This window comes from Chenopodium quinoa, unplaced genomic scaffold (genome assembly GCF_001683475.1).
Source record: "Chenopodium quinoa cultivar QQ74 unplaced genomic scaffold, ASM168347v1, whole genome shotgun sequence".
Lineage (NCBI taxonomy): Eukaryota > Viridiplantae > Streptophyta > Magnoliopsida > Caryophyllales > Amaranthaceae > Chenopodium > Chenopodium quinoa.
This window is the reverse complement of record NW_018742556.1, coordinates 481,033-501,529: the sequence shown is the minus strand read 5'-3', so window position 1 is coordinate 501,529 and position 20,497 is coordinate 481,033. Positions and strand designations below refer to the sequence as shown.

The window sequence follows — 20,497 nt, the reverse complement described above, 5'->3', positions numbered from 1 at the left end:
TTCCTTGGATCTACAATGTACTCTTAGCTCCTTTCCTTGGGCTAATGCGTTTACAACTCGGGCGTCACGACGTGGTACGGTGCCTATCCCTTGTACGACGAGTTCTTCTGCCTCGCTAGTATTAACAATAACGTTCAACATAAGAATTATTAACACATTGACGGTAATGAGACCGCCTCGTAATTTTAATTGATTATTGATCATCTTGCTAAAAATTGTACGTAGTCGTAGAAAATTATGGTTTTGAGTTTTAAAGTTGTACGTGATCTTAGGAGGGTTGGTACTTAATTGATACGAAGTATTATATAAGCATGGAATTAAAGAATTGTGTAATTTTAGAATGTGTGTGAAAATAGTATGGTTCCTCAGTCAAATATGCCTAACCTTTGCTTAATTATTTTCGATAATGTTCAATAATTAAGAAAATAAAAATAAATATAAATGGAATTATTTAAGGTACTTTTGAAGTTAATTTGAAGGCAAATAACTAATGATGTTTAGAGAAAGTAGGATGTATGGATTTATAATAACTAATGATGTTTAGAGAAAATAGGATGGATAAGAAGAAAAATGATGTGGCATGAAGGCTATTTCAAGTATTCCTTGCGATTTTATTCTAGTGTTAGGAATCACATGCATTCAAACCTTTAATTGTAATTCAGGAGTACTAAATTAGGGTTATTGTTTGATTACTTAGGATCTGTTCACATTTACTCAACTGAGCTGAGCTGAACTGAACTGAACTGAACTGAACTGAATAGAGCTGAAATGAATATTTTAAGAGAGAGGGAAATTAGGATCTGAACTAAACTGAACTGAACTGACTTGATTGAAGTTGAATTGAACTGAAATTAAGGTGAAGTGAACATGCCCATAGATTATATGAATAATATAAGGGAGCCAAAACCCTAATCCAATAATCAATTGAGAGTATGATTAGTTTTTCTATCGGAATTCAAGTCATTGTAGTTAATTAATTATGATATGATACGTAAAGCACACGAGCTTTATATTACTAGTATTATGTAGGTTTATAATTAGCGTACATACATAAACTTGATATTCCAACGCAATTATTATCAAAGTATGTACATATATAGTGTTGGATGTGAAAAAGATGTAAAACTAACAAAATTGTTAATGAAATGATCAACTGCAAAGAGCAAGCCTGATTTTAATCTTGAACACACTTAATAACAGTACTAATTCTGCCACTAGATTGATTATTTAGGACAGATATTTTACATACTGTATATTAATGGATACAAATTAAAATTACAAAGATATTATGATGACTACCATTCCAAGATTTCCAACCATAGCAAACATCATATTTACCGGTCAAGTTATGCAGCACGCAAAGCCCAGGTTCGTATACTTTCCACCAACATTGCACGAAACAAATATTGGCATCTCTTTTTCTCGTCATATATATCAAACCAATGCAATATGTCGTCAAATAAAAACCCACAAAAGAATAGAGTATCTGCCCAAAAACTTACCTTAAATTGAAATTCTGAGTATGAACAGTATTCAACTTTATGCACCCCTAGATCATCGTCCTTTGATTTGCAATGAACTTGCATGTCATGCTTTTTGTATAATAAGTTAGTCATTCGAACATGCACTTTTTCCGTCAATTTTGGTGCCTCAATTGTACGAATATCACCTATTAACATCAAAATTATTACGATTGAAGTAATTATAACATTTTTGTAGGCTTCATTATCCATGATTTATAGATTAAAGTTTTTGATGAGTAACTTTGTTTGATATTTTGGAGATGAATTGAAGATGTATCTCACATTTTATAGTCTTAAACTATTAGTTACTTTGGGAAGTTATATATTCATTAAATGCATTTATTAACCAAAATCAAGTAAGATATTTTAGGGAAAATAAAGGTTATGCTTACTAGTTTTATATGACACATGTATAAGGGGTATATGAATATATTACGTATTATTTAGGTGTCATTGTTACTCCTTCTGACCTTTGTGCTAGAATAATGAACACATTTGATTTTTTATTTTATTTTTTTTCACTATTCAAAAACAAACCTGAATGACAAAATATACACTCAAGGTTATTTTCTGTTCATTTTAAAATCTTAACATGAGTTATAGCGTTATCACATAGCAATCTCATGGGAAAGAAAATCATGAACAAAATTTGATATTGAATCTTAAGTACTCCCTCCGTCCCTTAATTAGATTTCTATTTCTCTCTATTATGTAAGGAATAAATGCTAGAAGTAGGAATCTAATTAAGGGACAGAGGGAGTACTAATTCAAGAATGCAAGTTATAGATCGTCATCCTAGATCAAGACTACGGGGTATAGGAATTAATGCGTCATGCATTATGTCATTAAAAGGGCAAAGAAACAAATAAATAAAAGAAAAAGCAAGAAAGCAAACACATTTATTTATTACTTGTACCATTTACTTGTTTGAACAAATATAAAAACAAGTTTATTAACCAACAAATGCACCTCTAATCCATATCAATTACACCCTTAATTCATCGAGTTTAAACTCATGATGTTTATAATCCCAACGATAGCAAGTTTCAGCACTAGTTGTATAATTTAATTTACAAGGCCCAGTTTCGTAAATTTTCCACCAACATTTCAAACAACGATCTCTTTTTTGAACATAAATATCAAACCAACGTAAGTTGGTATCAAATGTAAAGCCACAAAAATAAAGGGTGCTATCCCATACGCTATCTCGAAATCGAAACTCATAGTAAGTGTTATATGGTATTTGTTGCACCCCAAGATCGTCATCCTTTGATTTGCAATGAACTTGTAGATTATGCTTACTATCTAACTCGTTAATTATTCGAACTTGATTTTTTTCACGAAATTCTATTGCCTCTATTATGCCTCCACTAAACATCATAATTACCATGGTTAATGTAATTATAACACCATTTCTATAGGCTTGATTCATGTTTTATTTAATAATAATTTGATGAAATTTTTTGGTATGTATACTTTGAGATTAAGCTAGAGGATAGGAATTAGGAAGAGGAATGTTAGTTTGTAAATCATACCTCACTTTTTAGTTTTATAGTCTCCAAAAAAAACTATGAATTTTTACTTTGGACAGTTCTAATGCATGCATTGGTTTCATTAGATGCATTAATTTTCCTAAAATTAAGCAAGATGTTATTCCCAAAATTTGGTTAATCAGTTATGTTTACATCACTTATGAGTTATGACACAAGTCAAGAACCCTTGAAAAATATGGGTTTTCGGAATAAACAAGGGAAAGGGTCGAAGGGAGGAGTAAAATATTAGTGTTCAAACTATGGAATGCCCGAAATTTTTCTTCATTTTATTTGTGTACGTAGTAATTAGATAAATACAATACTTGACATTTAACATATGCAATTAAACTAACCAAAAGATGGTAGACCTTACCAAAATTGAAAAGATATAAAATTTGGCAATTATGGCATAAAAAAAAAAATTAAAACAATTATAAAATACAATTGCTTTGTTGATGTCAACTAGAGTTAGAGTCTTGGGTGGTACCGACCTATAAGAGAGTCAATAAATAATTATTAGGAAAATATTTATCATATGTTGCCGTGAAGATCGAATTAGGCATGTTCACTTCACCTTATTTTTGCTGAACTGAAATTATTTTTGCTGAACTTAAATAATTTACTGATTCTCTGTTATATTTTCTTCTTAAAGAAAACTGGTTTTTACTAAACTGAAATTTTTTTACTGAACTGAAATTATTTTTGCCGAACTTAAATTATTTTTACTGAACTGAAATTAATTTTGCTGAATTGAAATTAATTTTGCTGAATTGAAATTAATTTTGCTGAAGTGAAATTATTTTTCTAAATATTATTTTTTAAGGTGAAGTAAACAGTGTTTTAATCTAGTATCTTGTTTTCAAGTTCTTCCTAAATTTTTTCTTACATGATCATACATTCAACATACATTAATTACGTTGAAGCTTTATAGTTACTCAAAAGAAAATATCACAATTTTTAAAAAAATTGACGAGAAAAATAACGGAAAAATGGAAAAACAGATGTATTATTTGAATTGTGTATGAATGGAAGTATATATATTATTCTCAAGTAATAAATTACATATCATAATACCATATGTATATATGTGTGACATATGTACAATGTACATGATAATACATTGTATCAAGCAAATTGGGTCTACTCTTAAGAATTAATCTACTCTTAAAATTCAATTGATTACCTACAAAGAATCTGGTATAGGTAAAAAAAGATGAAGTAAATAACGTACCAAAGGAAATAAAATCAATTAGAAGCCTTGAATATGGCACCTATATAAACAAGGCTTGTTTTTCTCATACAATTCATTAATCTCACAATCGTTAAACAAAGATGGCTAAACATACTAAACATTATATTATCATAATTTTTACAATATTTTCCATATTTATCTCCCAATATGAGGCAGTAGATCTTCGAATTTACAACGCATTGGAAAACAATAAAATCCTTCAAGTGCATTGCAAGTCCAAGGATGATGATCTTGGAGTGCACCAACTTAATTTTGGGGAATTCTATGAATTTAACTACCTCCCTAATTATTTGTTTCCTAACACATTATTTTTTTGTGGTTTTGTGTTTGATGATACTTTGCATTGGTATGATATCTACAATCAAGTACGTGATCAAGAACGTTGTCCCGATAGTTGTAATTGGACTATCAAAGAGCCAGGGCCTTGTTTACTTGATCTTGGGTATACTGCTAATTGCGATGTGTGGAATAAAGGATAATAACTTCATATGGTTAAAGCTATCGTAAAAAATGTTATAAGGTTATCAAAAAGGGATCGATGGAGCCTAGTTTACATACATGCATGTGTGTTTTATGTAAACTCGTAACTATTTTATAAGTGCAACTATCACAACTATTATTGTATCATAAAATAATTAAGTATTTTATTAATATATGTGTAATACACTAGTATATTGTATCGTACAGTACAAATCCTAACAATATCTCGTGCATTAGCACGAGTAATTGATCAAAAAATTCCATTAAAATGCCAAGGAAGGCAAGTATCATATTGTCCGGTTGACATATTGAGCAAACAAAGGCCAGTTTCATAAACCCTCCACCAACATATTTCGTTGCAATTTACGTAGTCAGGCCCCGAATCATAAACATTAAACCAATGCAATTGGGCAGGCTCATAGTCGTCAAATACAAAGCCACAAAAAAAAAAGTGTGTCCCCCCCAAAAAATATCGGAGTGAATTTAAATTTATAAGTTTCTCCCGACGGAACTTGGTGCACTCCTAGATCATCGTCCTTTGATTTGCAATGAATTTGAAGGTTTCTACCATCGCTCAATGTATTCATCACCCGTAAATCGACTTTAAATAGTGCTTCAATAACCGGGGAATCAAGAACTAGCAAGATAATGAGTAACATAGAAATTGGTACATATGTAACTTTGTTAAGTAGACTCATTATTCTTGAATTTTTTATGGTGGAACTATATTTGATTGGATGAATAAATCAAATTATATTGCTAAGTATTTTGTATAGTATTATGTAAGAATCATTTGGTATGAATTAAGCAAAACTTTGGCATGTTTTTTTATAGCCTCATAGAATCATTATCTTATTTTTTTCCATAATTGAATTTTATTTGAATTTTAATATTTATGGTCTATAGTAATGTAATTTCGGATAGATTATGGCTTGGTAATCTTTAAGGATGCTATTCATTGTATTCACCATATTTTGAATATTAAAACTGATTTTTCAAGTAAGTGTTACTATTTCTTTCTCATTTTATTTATGATTTTCTTTCCTTATTATTTACATAATCATTTACTCGGGCGTAATTTATTTTACACATTCACTGTTTTGGTTCTTCTCCAGTCATATGTGAGTTGTCTATATTATATTGTACGGGGTAATGAGTTTAACACTACTTCAAAATAAGTAAAAACAAAAACAGTGCACCCGGATGTATATAACATCCTTTATGAGTAAATCTAATATAGAATGATAATCTTATTATTAGCCTTGATTACAATTAGAAAATAATACGAGTATAAATTCAGGCATAAACAAATTATAATAAAAATCATCATTCTTAATTATCATAGAGGTTCATTTATCTAATATTGAATGATAACCCTTATTATTTTAAGTAAATAAAACATACATACAATAAATTAATAAACAAGTCACTAATTCTTAAGGGGTCGCCATTCAAAATCTTAGCTTAATCAACCCTAAATCTAAGTATTAAGCACTAGAAATCAGAGTTATGTACATATTCAAAATCAGAATTTCAATCTATGTTTGTAAAAAATCACTACTAAACTTGATGATCGTATAAAATAATAAGTAACTTATGTAAAGTGGAAAGCAAGCAAAAGAATCGAAGTAGGCACACTCAACGTAAGCAAAGCCAAGGCACCAAGGGCAACACTTGGTCGAGTATTCATCAATTGAGTTTGAACCACACCTAAAATCGCGCATATATACTCATCATATTGAGCATACATTTGTTTCTCCCATACCAACCATTCCTTAGGAGGCTCGTAATTTCTCTCAACCACCTTCATTTCGTGGATCCTTTTTCTTAAAACGATCATATTTTCATCCACTAGACGACCTTCATATTGAGACTCGTAAGAGTTACTCCTCCTAAGAGCTGAGACTATTGTAACATTATTTTTGGTATTTCTCGAGTTGAGTTTTGAAGTTTTGGCTAGGGGATAAAATGAGTAGAGAGAATTTCTTATTGAAGAAGAAAGAATTGTAGTTTCCATGATGCTAACAACTTTGGTGTAACAAGTTTGAAAAGGCTAAAATGTTTTTATGATCATATATCTCTTGGAACGGTCCATATATATATATAGGCCAAATACAAAGAGAATGTGTAAGCAATCAATCCAAAAGTATTGATATTATATTGGTTAATCATGGTTTATTATATTAGCCGACATTTTAACGCGTTGAAATGTGATTTGTGTATTTTGCATCGATACAGTTTGATGGTAGTTAATAGACGGCTTGTTTAGCGTAATTAAGAAAATAATATTTGAGTTTTAAATTTTTAATAATTTTATATGAAGATTAATCATAGAAATTATGAAGCTTAATTATTGAAGAAATTTCCTCATCGGTGATGTAAATGGTTCATTAGATGCGGCGAACAAGGCGGTATGGCATATTGGGATGCATCGATCACATGGAAGGAGGGCTAAATTATTTGGAACTAGTAGTTATTGCAACAGTATTTTGTTTGTTTATTTAAGATAATGTACTTTCTAAATCATAATTAGAGTATTGCCTTACCACAAAGTCGTAGTTGACAATCAACATATGTGGAATCCAATCATAGATTCGTTGTAAATACTTTTGATTACGAAATACTCTTGTCAATCTTCTTCATATCGTTTCTTTTAATCAAGTATGTCTAATATACCGAATTTGTTGATTATCATCAGCTTGATAGAAGGAAACGGGAAATCAGTAAATCTTGTACAATTTTGTCCAAATTGAATGCCATTTAGACTAACAAATGAATATATACAACAGTATTCGAGACATCTGCTATGCTGTAAGCTTGTAAGTGACAAAGATCGATATTCTAATATCTTCCAGACATTTTGTCCATTGCTTGCATTAATATTGACAATTGAACGCTACAAGTGCAACAATGTGCTCTTACCCAGCTCCTTTACAAAGGTCAAAAACTTAATTCAGTAAATAATCTTAAATTTGCTGCAGCACTATCAATCATCATAAGATGAATGTGGGGCTGATGTGCATCCGGGGTCAAACGCGTCTTCTGATCCACAACAATGCCAGTACTGCAAAACTTGGCCAGAGTTGGGGGTGTTCATTGTGCCTCCTGTGTAGACGCTCTCAAACTTCCTTTTTGTCTCTCCTGCATAAGGTAATGAGAAGCAAATAAGGAACAAGGAGGAAAATTGATAGACATAGATAAATACTCAATGTTATTTCAAGTCTTCTTCAAATCCTTAAACAGCCTTCAGGCTTAAATTACACCAAAAAACAACATTGCCTGCATGAGGAACTCATCTTTGTCATCAAGGAGAACACACAAGCGCCACATGTCCAGATGTACGTCCTCAGCAGCAAACAAGGCATACAGAATTTTGCAAGAAGAAAAAGAGAGAGAGAGAGAGAGAGAGAGAGAGAGAGAAAAGCCTAATCATGTCATTTACAAAATCTAGAGATAAGTAAGTGAAAAGTAAGTCTTAGCCTCTTAGGTATAACACTCCTGCTTCATCCCAGGCATTCAGCATCCAAGACTTTTCCTTTTCAATCCAGAACCAACAAAGTCAGAGTCGGCATAAAAGTAAGCTAAAATGGAGAGGGGTTTGACTTAGCAACATGATGTTAATTAAGTCACCTACCGATTTCAAATAAAAGTGTAAAAAGGAGAAGTCTGCTTGTATCAGTAATGAAATGGGAACGATAGTCTCTTGCAGACGGAAGTACATGTAAAGCACAATATGGGAACAGGAGCCTAGCTCTCATGCTTTCACTTAGAACAAACTTGCAGCAAGAGACTATATTTGCTGCAATCGTAAACTAAAGAAAGAGTATATAAACTCTATCTCTTAACTCTCAAATCCATTCCTTCTTGATATGCCTGATGAAAGAACTTGGAATATTATTCAATAATCACTAATTCCAACAATCTATCAAAAAACAATCAAGGAAACGGCTCTCCAGATACATGAGATGACATGCACTCTCAGTAGAACCAAATATATCATCCACAAGATGCAACCAATGTCAAAATTCAATGTTAATGCCTTATAAGAAGGTGATACATCCACAATTACAACTCATGGACCATATTATTGTCTCTCCCCTATATGTTAAAATAACACGCTTTTACTAATTCTGCTTATGATAGTTGCAGCATCCTTAGCTTGTCTCCATCACAAGCTCATCGGAGCTCTTCAAACGAATGAATGAGCAAGAAATACTCGGCGAAATCCTAGGTGAACAATGGAATCTCTGATAATTTCCCTACAAATTGAGTAGCAAGTATAATCGTAACTTAATACAGTATATATTTGGGCCTATCCTAGTGGAATGAGCATTTGCATTGTAAAGTGTGGTTCTTTTAAGCAACATACACACATTTCTTAAGCAACCCCAACAAATTCCTACAAAAGTCAAGAGTTTGAGACGATTACTGAAAATAGCAGTCGCAACAAAGGTACAATAGGAGTTTGGACATTTGGTAATTACTGTAATCATATATAGTTTGCATCTCCAATCCTAAATCATCTTGTTATCTGTACAGTTTCCTTCATCAATCATTCAACTATTTCCACAAATATAAACACCAAGATTCAATTGAAAATACCAATTCTATACAGAAAATTAACAGCATTAAATAATTTGAAATATGATTCAAAAAAACCCAGAAACATGAAGAAGAAAAATAGATAGAAACAATTAAAAAAAAAACTAAAAAATGTTGTAATTAAAAGGGTACCTCCAAAATGGGCAGTGTGAAATCGGCAAGCAAGAGGGTGATTGAGAGATGGATCGAACTGGGTTTTGCAATTTTTGCAAGTTCTTAGGGTTTTAATTTGTTTATCGGAACAACAACTGATTTTTTGGCGGAATTTGTTCTTCGTTTTTCCAGTGGGAAATTTCAGAGAATTAGTCACTAAGCAAGTGGAATCTAGTATGAAAAATGGAGGATAAATTCTGGGAATTGAATGGAATTTGAGGGTAGAATTCATTGATGAGTAAGAAAGAGTGTGTGAAGTTGTTGGCATTTCGGATTTGCGCCAATTGTAGTCGTGGTCTTACAAGAATGCAGCTTTAGATGAGATAATCAACTCATGAAAGGGATTTTTTTTTGTTTTTTTTTCCCCAAGAAAACGCACATTCCAATAAAATTGACAAAATTCCGGTACCTACACATATATATTGAGAGACTTAAGACTGATTTCAATAAGTTTTCATACTACCTCCGTTACAGGTTAAGTGCGACGATTAGACCTGTAACGGAGGTAGTACAACATTTGATCATAAGGCACAAGCATTGGTCAAAATGACATCCAATACAAATACACATTAGCATACATTTGTACAAATCACTCGATACCTAAAATGAAGTATGTAGTAACATAGAGTGGGAGGTTTTTAGACAATAGAATGGGGAGAGGAAACTAACGCCAATAAAACTAATATGCACTAACTCCTTACTTAATCTTCTAACATCTTACTTTTTTCCATGCTTGCCAAGGCAAATTTCTAACCATAAAAAACTTTAAATATAAAATTATAAAAATTAATATTTTGAATGTACACATTGAGACGAATCTAAAAGACCCTACATGAATATATTATTGCTAACAGTAGTGGACTTAATAGCAATGGAACAACTACAATACAACAAAATAAGATCAAATTCCTCCCAAAAAATTGCAAAGTTTTTATCATATATCTCAAATGTACTACTTCAGTAGCACAATTTGGATAAAATAGTGTACACCGGGCAATTCTGGGTTGTAGCCCCTAAACTGAAGTTGGAGTGTCCTTATCTTGCTGAATACCCTTGTCCTCGTCGCTTTGGCTTCCCGCATAACCATTCCTTATCAACTTGAGCTCAGATGGAAGATTCTTCCTGGCTTTGCGGCTACCCTCGATCTTCCATTGATCCCACACCTTTGTTTTTGGTGGTGGGGAAGTATCTCCAATGGGTGCAACCAACCCTGGCTTACCATCATCGATAACATCGTCTACTAGTCCATATTCTTTTGCCTCCCATGGGTTCAAAAAATTATCACGATCAGTGTCTTTTTCGATCTGTAAGGAAAAGGAATATAAAAGACATGTTATAGAACTCTACACAAGATGTGAAGGGTTAAAATTGCAGCTAGATCTCTTTAATATTACTAACCTGCTCCTCAGACTTTCCCGTGATTCTGGACAAGATTTTGTTTAGCTTGACTTTATGATACGCCATTTCTCTTATACGTATGCTCATGTCTGTTGCCTGGAACGACAATCAAGTAATTATCAATGCTCATGGAAAAATTACTATGCATTAATATCGACAGCACAAGGACTAATGATTAAGCTAGCTTTGAAATTAGAGAATTTAACAGATTAATCGATAACCATAGCATAAGATGTTGAAAAATAGAAAAGGAATACAACAATATGTAAAAGAGAAAACAGAGTAGCATCAAGTGCATTGTGTTAAGTTTGTACACAAAAAATAGACAAATCATATGATTAAAGCCAACTGGAAAATGAGTACCATTTAGAAGTATAAACTCTTTCTTACTAGGTTATAAATGGATAAAGGGAAATTGAACAATGTATAGTGCAGGCTTGCAGCAGTTTTGCTGCATGGCGTTTTCTCTAAAAATATACTCGTGGTACTTAAAAAGAAGCAAGGTAACTAGAAGACACGGCAAAATCAAACATTCAATGACATGAAGTTCAATTCTCTGCACATTAATCACATTCTCTTCAACCCTCCACTTTAGCTTGAAATGATAATAGAAATCAATGGTCGTTTGATTCAAAAAGCTAGAATATATCTTGAGAATCCCCATACTATGCTAAATTTGTTTGGTTTAAACTAGAAAGGATTTGTATTTAGTTAGAATTTGCAGGAATATATTTATAGGGTGTTTGGCATGAATATTGAAATTGGAGTGGAAAGAAATCATTTAACTCTTACCTTTTTATTTGTTTGGTTTAAACCATGGAAAGGAATTACTTAAGCCTAACTCCTTTCTTTTTGTTTGAGGAAGGTAAGGGTAATTGTTACCAGAGGTTATAGAGAGGTAACAAATAGCCTCATGTATATTGAAAAGCCAATGTATGGCTGTTGTAACTAGAACAATATGGAATCAAATTCCTTTTCTGTCATTCTGCATATTGTGCTGAAATTCTTCAAACGATGAACAACTTCACCCCTCCGCTACCTTTGAGGTTTAGGCATGCATCTCCTGGCTTTTCTATACTACTAGATGTAGTGACCATCCTCATTTGACTGCAAATTTGTGTACATCTTAAATATCTCCTAGTATATTTTTAAGTTTTTATCCTATGTAAACCTATAAAAACACTTTGTTTATGCCAAGGGGTGTCATGCCATTACAAAAAGTCGAAAACTGTTACAGTAACCAGACTATGAATTGATAAATTATACTTGTGATAGATTGAATGAAATAGGTGGAATCATTACACTGTGTAATGGTTATTGTTACCCAAACCTTTTAACCAAACATTTGGTAATGGTAATGGTTTAATTGAATCCATTTCCAACCCAAAAAAACTCTTACAAAACATTCTTAGAATATTAGGGGGTGAGATGGGTACAAGATTATAGGGGGTTGGAATAGAGTTAGATATTAATAGTATGAGTTTCATGGACAAAATTGCCTAGCCAAACATTGAAATGGATTCTACTCCATTTCAACTCATTCCAAAAGGCCCAACCAAGCACCCCTTCAATTTATCACTTAATATGCAGACTAATCCACTATATCTGAAACCTAAACCAGAAGAACATTAAATAAAGTGTCCACAAAAATATCAAAGGTCTAAATAGAGGATAAAGGATGACGCATTACTAAAGCAGAAAGACATTACAGCAACTATGAAGACAGAATAGTTGACGATCAAGATGCAAAACAAAAGACCAAAATATTTGGAAGCTCAGGGAAGAACATTATATAGAAAGAGGATAAAAGAGTCACATTTTCCCAATTAGAAAGGGGGTTTATTCCTTATTGGAATACTTGAATCTTAAAACAAATAGAAGGCCAGAAATCTACCTTGCCACCAGCTGTTCCAAGAGGTTGATGGATCATCACTTTTGAGTTTGGCATGCAGAAGCGCTTCCCTTTACTGCCAGAAGCAAGAAGAAATGCTCCCATGGATGCAGCTAATCCCATGCAAATAGTAGATACATCTGCCTTGCACTGTTTCATAGCATCATAAATTCCCATCCCTACAAAAGTGAATAGACCAGCTGAAGAAATTAACTGGAAACAAGAGAAATTAACTGTTTCATAGCATCATAAATTCCCATCCCTTTACATTATAAGTAGAGTGATCTTCTCGACTTTTGTCCTGATCTCCCACTACTGGTTAAACGAGAGATAGTTTCTAAATTGAGCAGAATAAAAAATAAAAAATAAAAAAAAAATAAAAAAAAATAAAAAAAGGCCAGCCTGTTGTCAGCATAACAATTTTTAGAGACTAACATCTGAGTATAGTAAAAGTGTAAAACAGAAGGTGTTTTCACATCATTCTCTAGATACAATCATACAAAACTTATAAAGAAGAAAGAGAGTAATTAATTAATGATATGTGGAATAACATTGTCGCTGTTACAGAGAGTTTGAATCAGTTTACAAGTTCACCAGATATGGCAAGTTGCCTTCATACTTGATCAGAGCAACAGAGCTACCAGACCTCATTGGAACCATTAGCAAGCTCAAAGAAGTACCACTTTTGACTTTTCTCATGCAAGTAACCAAATTATACTCCACATCATCACCCCACAGTTCCCATCCCTTCTAAAAAAAAGTGCTGAAGAGAAAAACGAGCCAAAATTTCAATTGTTACAAAAGGATTCTGGGACTACTGGCTGTCTAGGTTAGTCGAACTAAAACAATCTACAACATAATACAAAGGATAAACATTGCTAAAATGGTAAACAAGTCATACCTGCAGTCACCGATCCACCAGGAGAGTTAATAAACAATCTAATATCTTTCTTGGGGTCTTCTGCATCCAATAGTAAGAGCTGGCTTATGAGGAAATCTGCTGTAGTGTCATCAATCTGCAGACCATCACATCAAAAAGAAAATTAGCTTATCAACCTACAGATTTTACACTGTAATTTTTTATCTTAATATAAGCCCCTAGCTCTATTCTCAACCCTCTTGAATCCATAATACTTTAATTAAGGCAGTACTCTATTCACCTGATCTTCACTTTGTTGAACTTATCTTTATTAATCTGAACTAATCTGAACTTCGGTAGCCCCCTTGTATATAGGGAAATATTCGGGGGTGGTGAGGGGAGAGGAGGGGAGGGGGGTTACTAAGTACAAAAATCAACTCACATCATGATCTGCCAAGACTATGGCACCTAGCGGAAAGCAGCTTACAAACTCTTGTTCTGCCCCATACAAAGGTAATAAACACACTACACACTGAGCCACCGCATTCCCACCTCATTAACATGAGAGATGAGAACCCAATGAAAATTTTACCGCATAACACAAGTGTCCTCCAAGATCAGGTATACAGGGCTCTTCACATCGCCTGTTCGCAAATCGCTTACACTAACTTCACAACATTGCTTTCAAGTTCTAAATGTTGATAGCTAGCCTCCCAGCAACTATCAATTTGAATCTTGCAGCCTTCCGTTCCACTCCATACAAACTTCAGTAGCCCTTATATTTCTTTAACTCAGCTTATTTAAACTTAAATTTCCTAATCTTATCTTCTTTGAACTTAATTTTCCTATGATAAGTGAAAATAAGGTGACGAGAACAAAACTAATTCTCCAACAATTCCTCCCTTTTGTCCCCTCAAAATCAAGAAGTTTAACATCAATAACAAACTCATCACAAATTTCCCACAAGCAATCCCAATATTTCTTTAAATTGCAACTCAATTTAGCACACAATATTTCATTAAAACAAACGAAAAATTGAAAACTTTGACATGAAATTACAAGCAAAATCCCTAAAACCTCATCAAGCAAAATAACCTTCATCACAGGTAAAAACCCAACCATTTAAACCCAATTAATCCATAGAAAGATAAGAACAATAACAAATTAAATTAAAACAAATAAAGGGAAGAAAGTTACGAACTTGAGAACCCAAAAAGATGATTCTTTGACGAAGAAGCATATTTGTAATATCAAGTTGTTCAAATCTGGGCAACCTGGGGGCAAGAGCGGCTGAAACATCCCAATTAGAAGACAAAGTATTGCGTTCAATTGACCCTTTTAAGGAATTAGCTTGAATTAATCTGTTTCTGGTTTGATTGAATGATTTAATTCCAGAAAAAGTTGAAGGCTTGAATTGTTTGAAACCATGGTTGAAGAAAGTGAGTGGTCTTGTTGAAGAAGATGGTGTTGTGAATGTTAAACTGCTCAGTTCCATCTTTCTCTCTCCTTCTCTTGCTGGGTTGGAGTGAAGGGTATACACAGTAGAGGAATTTTAAGGATTTGGGTAAACAAAGAACGTTTTTGGTACTACTAGATGATTTTTTTATTTAGTAAAAATCTGTATAATTGCCTATATTATGGATTTGTTTTATTAATTATTCACAAAATAATATGCATAACTTGTGGTAGAAGGGGTAAAAGAAGCTTTTTAAGATAGAGTATAAAATATATTCTTGGGCCTCAACTATTAGTTTAAGCTTTTGGTTGATTTGGTCCTTTAACCTGGTATCGGAGCCAGTGTGATACAAAAATGGGCCTCAACACCCCCACTTTCAAGTGGAATATTAAGCGCTTTTTTTTTTGATAAATTCATTTATCAATTTAATTAACTCATAATCAACACTTAATCCATAGTTAATTACTCCTTAACAATTAGTTTTTCAAAAAAAAAAAAAAAAAAAAACTCCTCCCCACCACCAGCCACGCTCTCCTCCTCCCCACCACCATCCCTCCCTCCACCTGCAGCTTCCCTCCCCATTTCCATCCTTGGTGGCGCCAGCCCAGCCGCACTGCCCTATTGTCGTCCTCCCCCTCCCCAAACCACCATAAATTTGGTTTAATATTTGGTTCAAGTTAGATAATGCGTTAATGTGATGGTAAAGCACTAGAACTAACATATGGTCCATGCAAGATCAAGCCCCTTCATGCATTTTGTTTAAAAGATTTTTTAAGATTTCTCTGTTAAGTATTTGGATGTTTATTTGTCCCTTAAATTTAAAAATGCTAATTCGGCCGCTACTTTTACCCTTCTTCCTAACTTTCAAAAGACCTAATTAGTTAACCCAAAGTATTTTATTTTTTTTTTAAAGGAAGGTACTAATTGTGTCTTGTTCCCTTGTTATCCAAACTTAACTACTACTCCGTAGTAGATTTGACTAATTGAGTCATCTGACCAAGTTGTTCATCATTTACCAACCTTTCAATTAAAAAAAACCGAAGATTAATCCCAATTTTAACGCCCCACTTCAGAAAAAAAAAAAGTGAAACGTGCCACCATTACCGCCACCACCCCCTCCAATTTCTGTTTGTGGGTATTCTTAGAAATGGCGAGATTCTCCATGAATTCGAGAGATGAAGACTCCGACTCCGATCCCGACGACACACCTCTCATCTTTCATAACCCTAAAAGAACAAGAACTTCCCACACTTCTCCTGCCTCTTCTTCCTCTACCTTTAGTCCTTCCTCTTCTTCCTCTAACTCTGATCATCAACAATCATCACAACATCATTCTAATTCCGCTTCTGCAGTCCCACCCACCAATCCACCTGTCTCGGCACCCACCAACCCGCCTTCCTCGGCACCCACCAAGCCGCATGTCTCGGCACCCATCAAGTCGGCACCCACCAAGCCTCCTGCCTCCACTTCTGTTGTTCTAAGCGACCCGGATGTCTTGGATTGCCCCATTTGCTTCAACCCATTGACTGTTCCTGTTTTTCAGGTATTCTTCTATTCAAGCTTTAATCTTTTCACCCCTTTTTTGTTGATTTTGATTTTGGTGATTGATTTTTGTTGATGGGTTCTTAGAAATGATTTAGCTTTTTAGGGTTATAATCTGCATTTTTAGGTTTTGTGTTATCTTAATTAATGGGTCTGCAATTTTGCAGGAAGAATAAGAATTATGTAATGGGGTTTTTGTTTTGGTTGGGGATGTGTTGGAAAGTTTCAATTTTTAAGTGAATAGGGAATTATTGCTTGCTTGGATTTGGTGGTAATTTGGGTACCAGAAATGGTATCAATTTTCAATTGGTTATTGTGGCATGGTATAGAAATGGAGGTGGTGTCTCAACTAGTTATTGTGGTGGTATTTAGCAGACTGGAATTCATTTGGTGTTTAGCCGGGAGGAACCTATCGAAATAAACAAGTAACTTTTTTGGGCTTGTTTGTTGAGGATTAAGGTTAATACTATGTGGTTTATATAGATTAGTTTGATTTTGCTCTACTTGGGTATGCAAATGCAACATGATGAATTCCATGGTGAAGTGGCAGTGCACAACTTTCTCTTGTAAGTTGTAAGTTTAAAAGGACTTGTGATTGATACTTTTGTGGACTTCATGGTGTGAAAGATAGAGGAGGGTTGATGTTCTGTGGTTTCTTAAAGCATGCATCTTTTCTTGGTCATGGACAAATTATTATGGACGGTTTATGTCTTAGGATAGTTGATGGTTGGAAATGTTAAAACATGGACAAAAAAAATAAGATTTGGAATATAAAGATTCAATATGATGTTAGGTACTTGGACAATGATTCACTCGGGTTATGTACTTCTTCCTGTTATTATTGGTTATCGTGTATAGTGATTTACAAGCAAGCTTCAGTATCATGCTCAGGCTATCACTACTTTAGTAGTGCAGTAGTTTTTTCCCTTAAAATGACAATGCCTTCTTGTTCTCTTGTTGTATTGAATGAGTCGCAGCATTTATTCCATTAAGTAATTATTAAAATCACTTCAGTGTGATTATCTTGAAGATATGATTTAGATCAGATTATTGTGATTTACCCTTGTGTGAAGAATATTATTCTAGGATCAATCTCAAACATGAAATTTTGGAACCTTTTACTATTTTAGGTGCAAAATTGTGATTTGGCGGGATGCTCTGACAGCTCTGTAACTTGTGGTATCTGCAGGATTGCTCTACTTTTTTTTTTTTTTTTTTTTTTTTTTTGGGGGGGGGGGGGGGGGGGGGGTTGGATTTGTGTGTACAGTTGTTACTTTACTTCAGGGTTTAGACTTTCCAATTTTTCTTGACATACTTGTGTAGCTGTTTAGTCTTTGTTAGACATGAATAACTGGAGATAGATACTCTAGGTAAAATTTTTACAAACTGAATCAACTCATATGCTCATTTTTGAAACTGTAGATCTGACATCTAAGCCATCACTGAATGAGTAGATCATGTGAAACTTTTTTGCTTGCAAGCCTTATATAATATGACGTAATTATTGTTTGCTTGTGCAGTGTTACAGTGGGCATATAGCATGCTCCTCATGCTGTGTCAGCCTTGTTGATAAAAAATGTCCCTCATGCCGTGGGATAATTGGAAATATCCGATGTCGGGCCATTGAAAAGGTTATTGAATCAGTACAAGTATCATGCTGTTATTTAGGGTACGGTTGCAAAAAGAGAGTCAGTTATTATATAAAACATGAGCATGAGGATAAGTGCACCTACGCACCATGTATGTGCCCTTTTCCTGACTGCCTCTTCCGGGGTTCACCTATGAGACTTTCCAGCCACATGTCTAAAGAGCATGTTAATTTTGTGACTCGCTTCCGTTACAACTCTGTCTTCACTGTATCTCTGGGGACGGATAAAAAATTTCTTGTTCTTCAGGAAGAGAAAGATGGCTTTCTGTTTATCCTTAATCAAGGAAACGCAATAGCAGTTAGATGCATTGATCCAAGTCCCTCAAATGGAAGATTTGCATATGAGCTTGTATCAAGGGGAGGCACCTGCACCACCTCTCTTAAATTTCAATCTTTCACACATTGTATCACAAGGCATTTCAATGATCCTCCTTCTGTAGATTATTTTCCGATTCCTGATTATTTCTACCACAATGGTAGATCTGATGGCTCCCTTAAGTTGGAAATTTGCATATGGAAAGACGCCTCTCTTCCAGTCTTCAGCAGGGGCCTTTTAAAATAACTGAGCTCAGTGGGTTATCTGGCAGTGAAAGGGTGTTAACAGTTGGAACTTGCAAACATGCTAAGGTTAGTGTTCTGTTGTGGTACTACATTTAATATGGTCCCCTTCAAATTTTAGGCTTTTAGCTGGATTCTCAAGCAAGCCTTTCACGGTTTGCAACACATGGATGTTCTATTTCTCTCAGCATGAAATAATCAAGTTCACCGTCTCTTTTAGAAAACTTGTCAATTGATTTAACCTGATTAAAAGGGCTTCAATCAATTATCCAGTGTTCCTTTTTCACTCTGTTTTTTTCCCCCCCTCTTTTGCATGAATAATTTTGTTACCACTTATTGCTGATTCTAGGCTTTTCGTTTTTAAAATGCATTATTGTGTGAACTTTGACAGCCTGTAGAGTTGTGCACTCATTCATCTTATATACTTCGTATTTAGACTTTGAATTTGACAGATGACTAATTTAATTCTCCCTTTGTACTCTTATCTCTTAAAATTATTATACTACGTATTAGAAATGGGAATTTACAATCATTTTGCATCCACACTGCTTTACCTTGACTAGTTGGAGTGCGATTTTTGATTTAAAATCTTGATGACTTTGGCATAGCTGGAGTTTCGAGCACCCTTTCACCTCCTGCTTGTTCTATGGTTTGTAACTTTGCCTCCCGGTCTCCCGGAGGAGGGGGGAGGGCAGCTTAAGTGTGGGATTTTTTTTTTTTGGTTGAAAAAAAGTAGTGAACTTGATTTCATGCTCTTTTAAGCCGTAAGTTGGACTCATTTTGGGAAAGCAGTGGTCTGACGTCCTTGACTGACTGTTTGGTGTAGAATTTTCAAGTTTTGGAGCTTGCAAAACAGTTCTCCTGTCGGGCGGCCTCTGCTGTTTTTTTTTTTTTTTTTTTTTCTCTTCCTGTTAGGAAATGGATATGTATATACTACCTCCGGATCGTATTTTATGCAACTTTGAAATTTTTATATCTCACAAATAATACACCAAAATTGCATATAATATGATCCGGAGGTAGTATGCTATAGTTATGAATCCTTCTAGATCAATGGAGAGACAGAATGCTTGTCGTTTATGTTCATATTTTGTAATAATTTAATACGTTAAAGGCATGTACTATATAATAAGCCTGCACTGAAGAAATTTGCGTCTTCATTGTACTTAGCTGACATTTTCTCCTGGTAGATTCTCTTGTAAAGCTGTTTGAATATGTTTGGTATGCTTGTGGACTCCCAGGTGACAAGTTTGTTTGTGACTTTGTGAGTGAAGTGCAACAATTATTAGCTTGTTTTAACGAAATTAGAAATACTCGTTGATAATAAATTAATAACACACACTGTTCTGCCAAAGAGGTTTGAAAGGAGGCTGCCCCTACCCCCCAAAGAAGAGATGAAGAAAGTTTGAGATATACACTGGATTAGCATGAACATGATGCAATGAAATGCATCAAATTTCTTAGTTACAAAATATGTAGCAATGGCCAAAGGAGTCAATCCATCAAAGGCGGCCCTCTACAAATTACTCCCTCCGTCTCCTAATGCAAAGCCTCTTTTGGTTTTTGCGTGGGAATTAAAGTAGTTGTAAATTGTTTAAAACTA

The 20,497-nt window shown here is 34.1% G+C and overlaps 3 protein-coding genes across 3 annotated transcripts; 1 reads left to right on the top strand and 2 right to left on the bottom strand.

The window, feature by feature from the left end:
* Positions 1 to 7,511: 7,511 nt before the first annotated feature.
* Positions 7,512 to 10,065, bottom strand: LOC110720345. The gene is made up of 2 exons (XM_021899361.1): positions 9,522 to 10,065; positions 7,512 to 7,928 (listed from the first exon to the last, which is right to left on the bottom strand). The coding sequence occupies exons 1-2, from the start codon at positions 9,808 to 9,810 to the stop codon at positions 7,774 to 7,776; spliced, it is 444 nt and encodes a 147-aa protein (XP_021755053.1). The 5' UTR covers positions 9,811 to 10,065; the 3' UTR covers positions 7,512 to 7,773.
* A 223-nt stretch (positions 10,066 to 10,288) lies between these two features.
* Positions 10,289 to 15,280, bottom strand: LOC110720344 (ATP-dependent Clp protease proteolytic subunit 3, chloroplastic-like). The gene is made up of 5 exons (XM_021899360.1): positions 14,892 to 15,280; positions 13,733 to 13,847; positions 12,835 to 13,010; positions 10,941 to 11,036; positions 10,289 to 10,846 (listed from the first exon to the last, which is right to left on the bottom strand). The coding sequence occupies exons 1-5, from the start codon at positions 15,183 to 15,185 to the stop codon at positions 10,556 to 10,558; spliced, it is 972 nt and encodes a 323-aa protein (XP_021755052.1). The 5' UTR covers positions 15,186 to 15,280; the 3' UTR covers positions 10,289 to 10,555.
* Positions 15,281 to 16,006: 726 nt separating this feature from the next.
* Positions 16,007 to 20,118, top strand: LOC110720343 (E3 ubiquitin-protein ligase SINA-like 10). The gene is made up of 3 exons (XM_021899358.1): positions 16,007 to 16,689; positions 18,209 to 18,963; positions 19,721 to 20,118. Exons 1-2 carry the CDS (start codon positions 16,294 to 16,296, stop codon positions 18,896 to 18,898), a joined length of 1,086 nt encoding a protein of 361 aa, XP_021755050.1. The 5' UTR covers positions 16,007 to 16,293; the 3' UTR covers positions 18,899 to 18,963; positions 19,721 to 20,118.
* Positions 20,119 to 20,497: the final 379 nt, after the last annotated feature.

What these genes read in the sequence shown, in the direction of transcription:
- LOC110720345 (XM_021899361.1), bottom strand. Translation starts at nt 9,810, where the DNA reads ATGCCAACAACTTCACACACTCTTTCTTACTCATCAATGAATTCTACC. An exon ending in TCACACTGCCCATTTTGGAG is followed by an intron (nt 7,929 to 9,521) that starts GTACCCTTTTAA and finishes TACCTTATGCAG; the next exon opens with GAGAGACAAAAAGGAAGTTT.
- LOC110720344 (XM_021899360.1), bottom strand. Translation starts at nt 15,185, where the DNA reads ATGGAACTGAGCAGTTTAACATTCACAACACCATCTTCTTCAACAAGA. An exon ending in TCATCTTTTTGGGTTCTCAA is followed by an intron (nt 13,848 to 14,891) that starts GTTCGTAACTTT and finishes GATGGTCTGCAG; the next exon opens with ATTGATGACACTACAGCAGA. An exon ending in CGGGAAAGTCTGAGGAGCAG is followed by an intron (nt 10,847 to 10,940) that starts GTTAGTAATATT and finishes TTTTCCTTACAG; the next exon opens with ATCGAAAAAGACACTGATCG.
- LOC110720343 (XM_021899358.1), top strand. Translation starts at nt 16,294, where the DNA reads ATGGCGAGATTCTCCATGAATTCGAGAGATGAAGACTCCGACTCCGAT. An exon ending in TGACTGTTCCTGTTTTTCAG is followed by an intron (nt 16,690 to 18,208) that starts GTATTCTTCTAT and finishes TTGCTTGTGCAG; the next exon opens with TGTTACAGTGGGCATATAGC.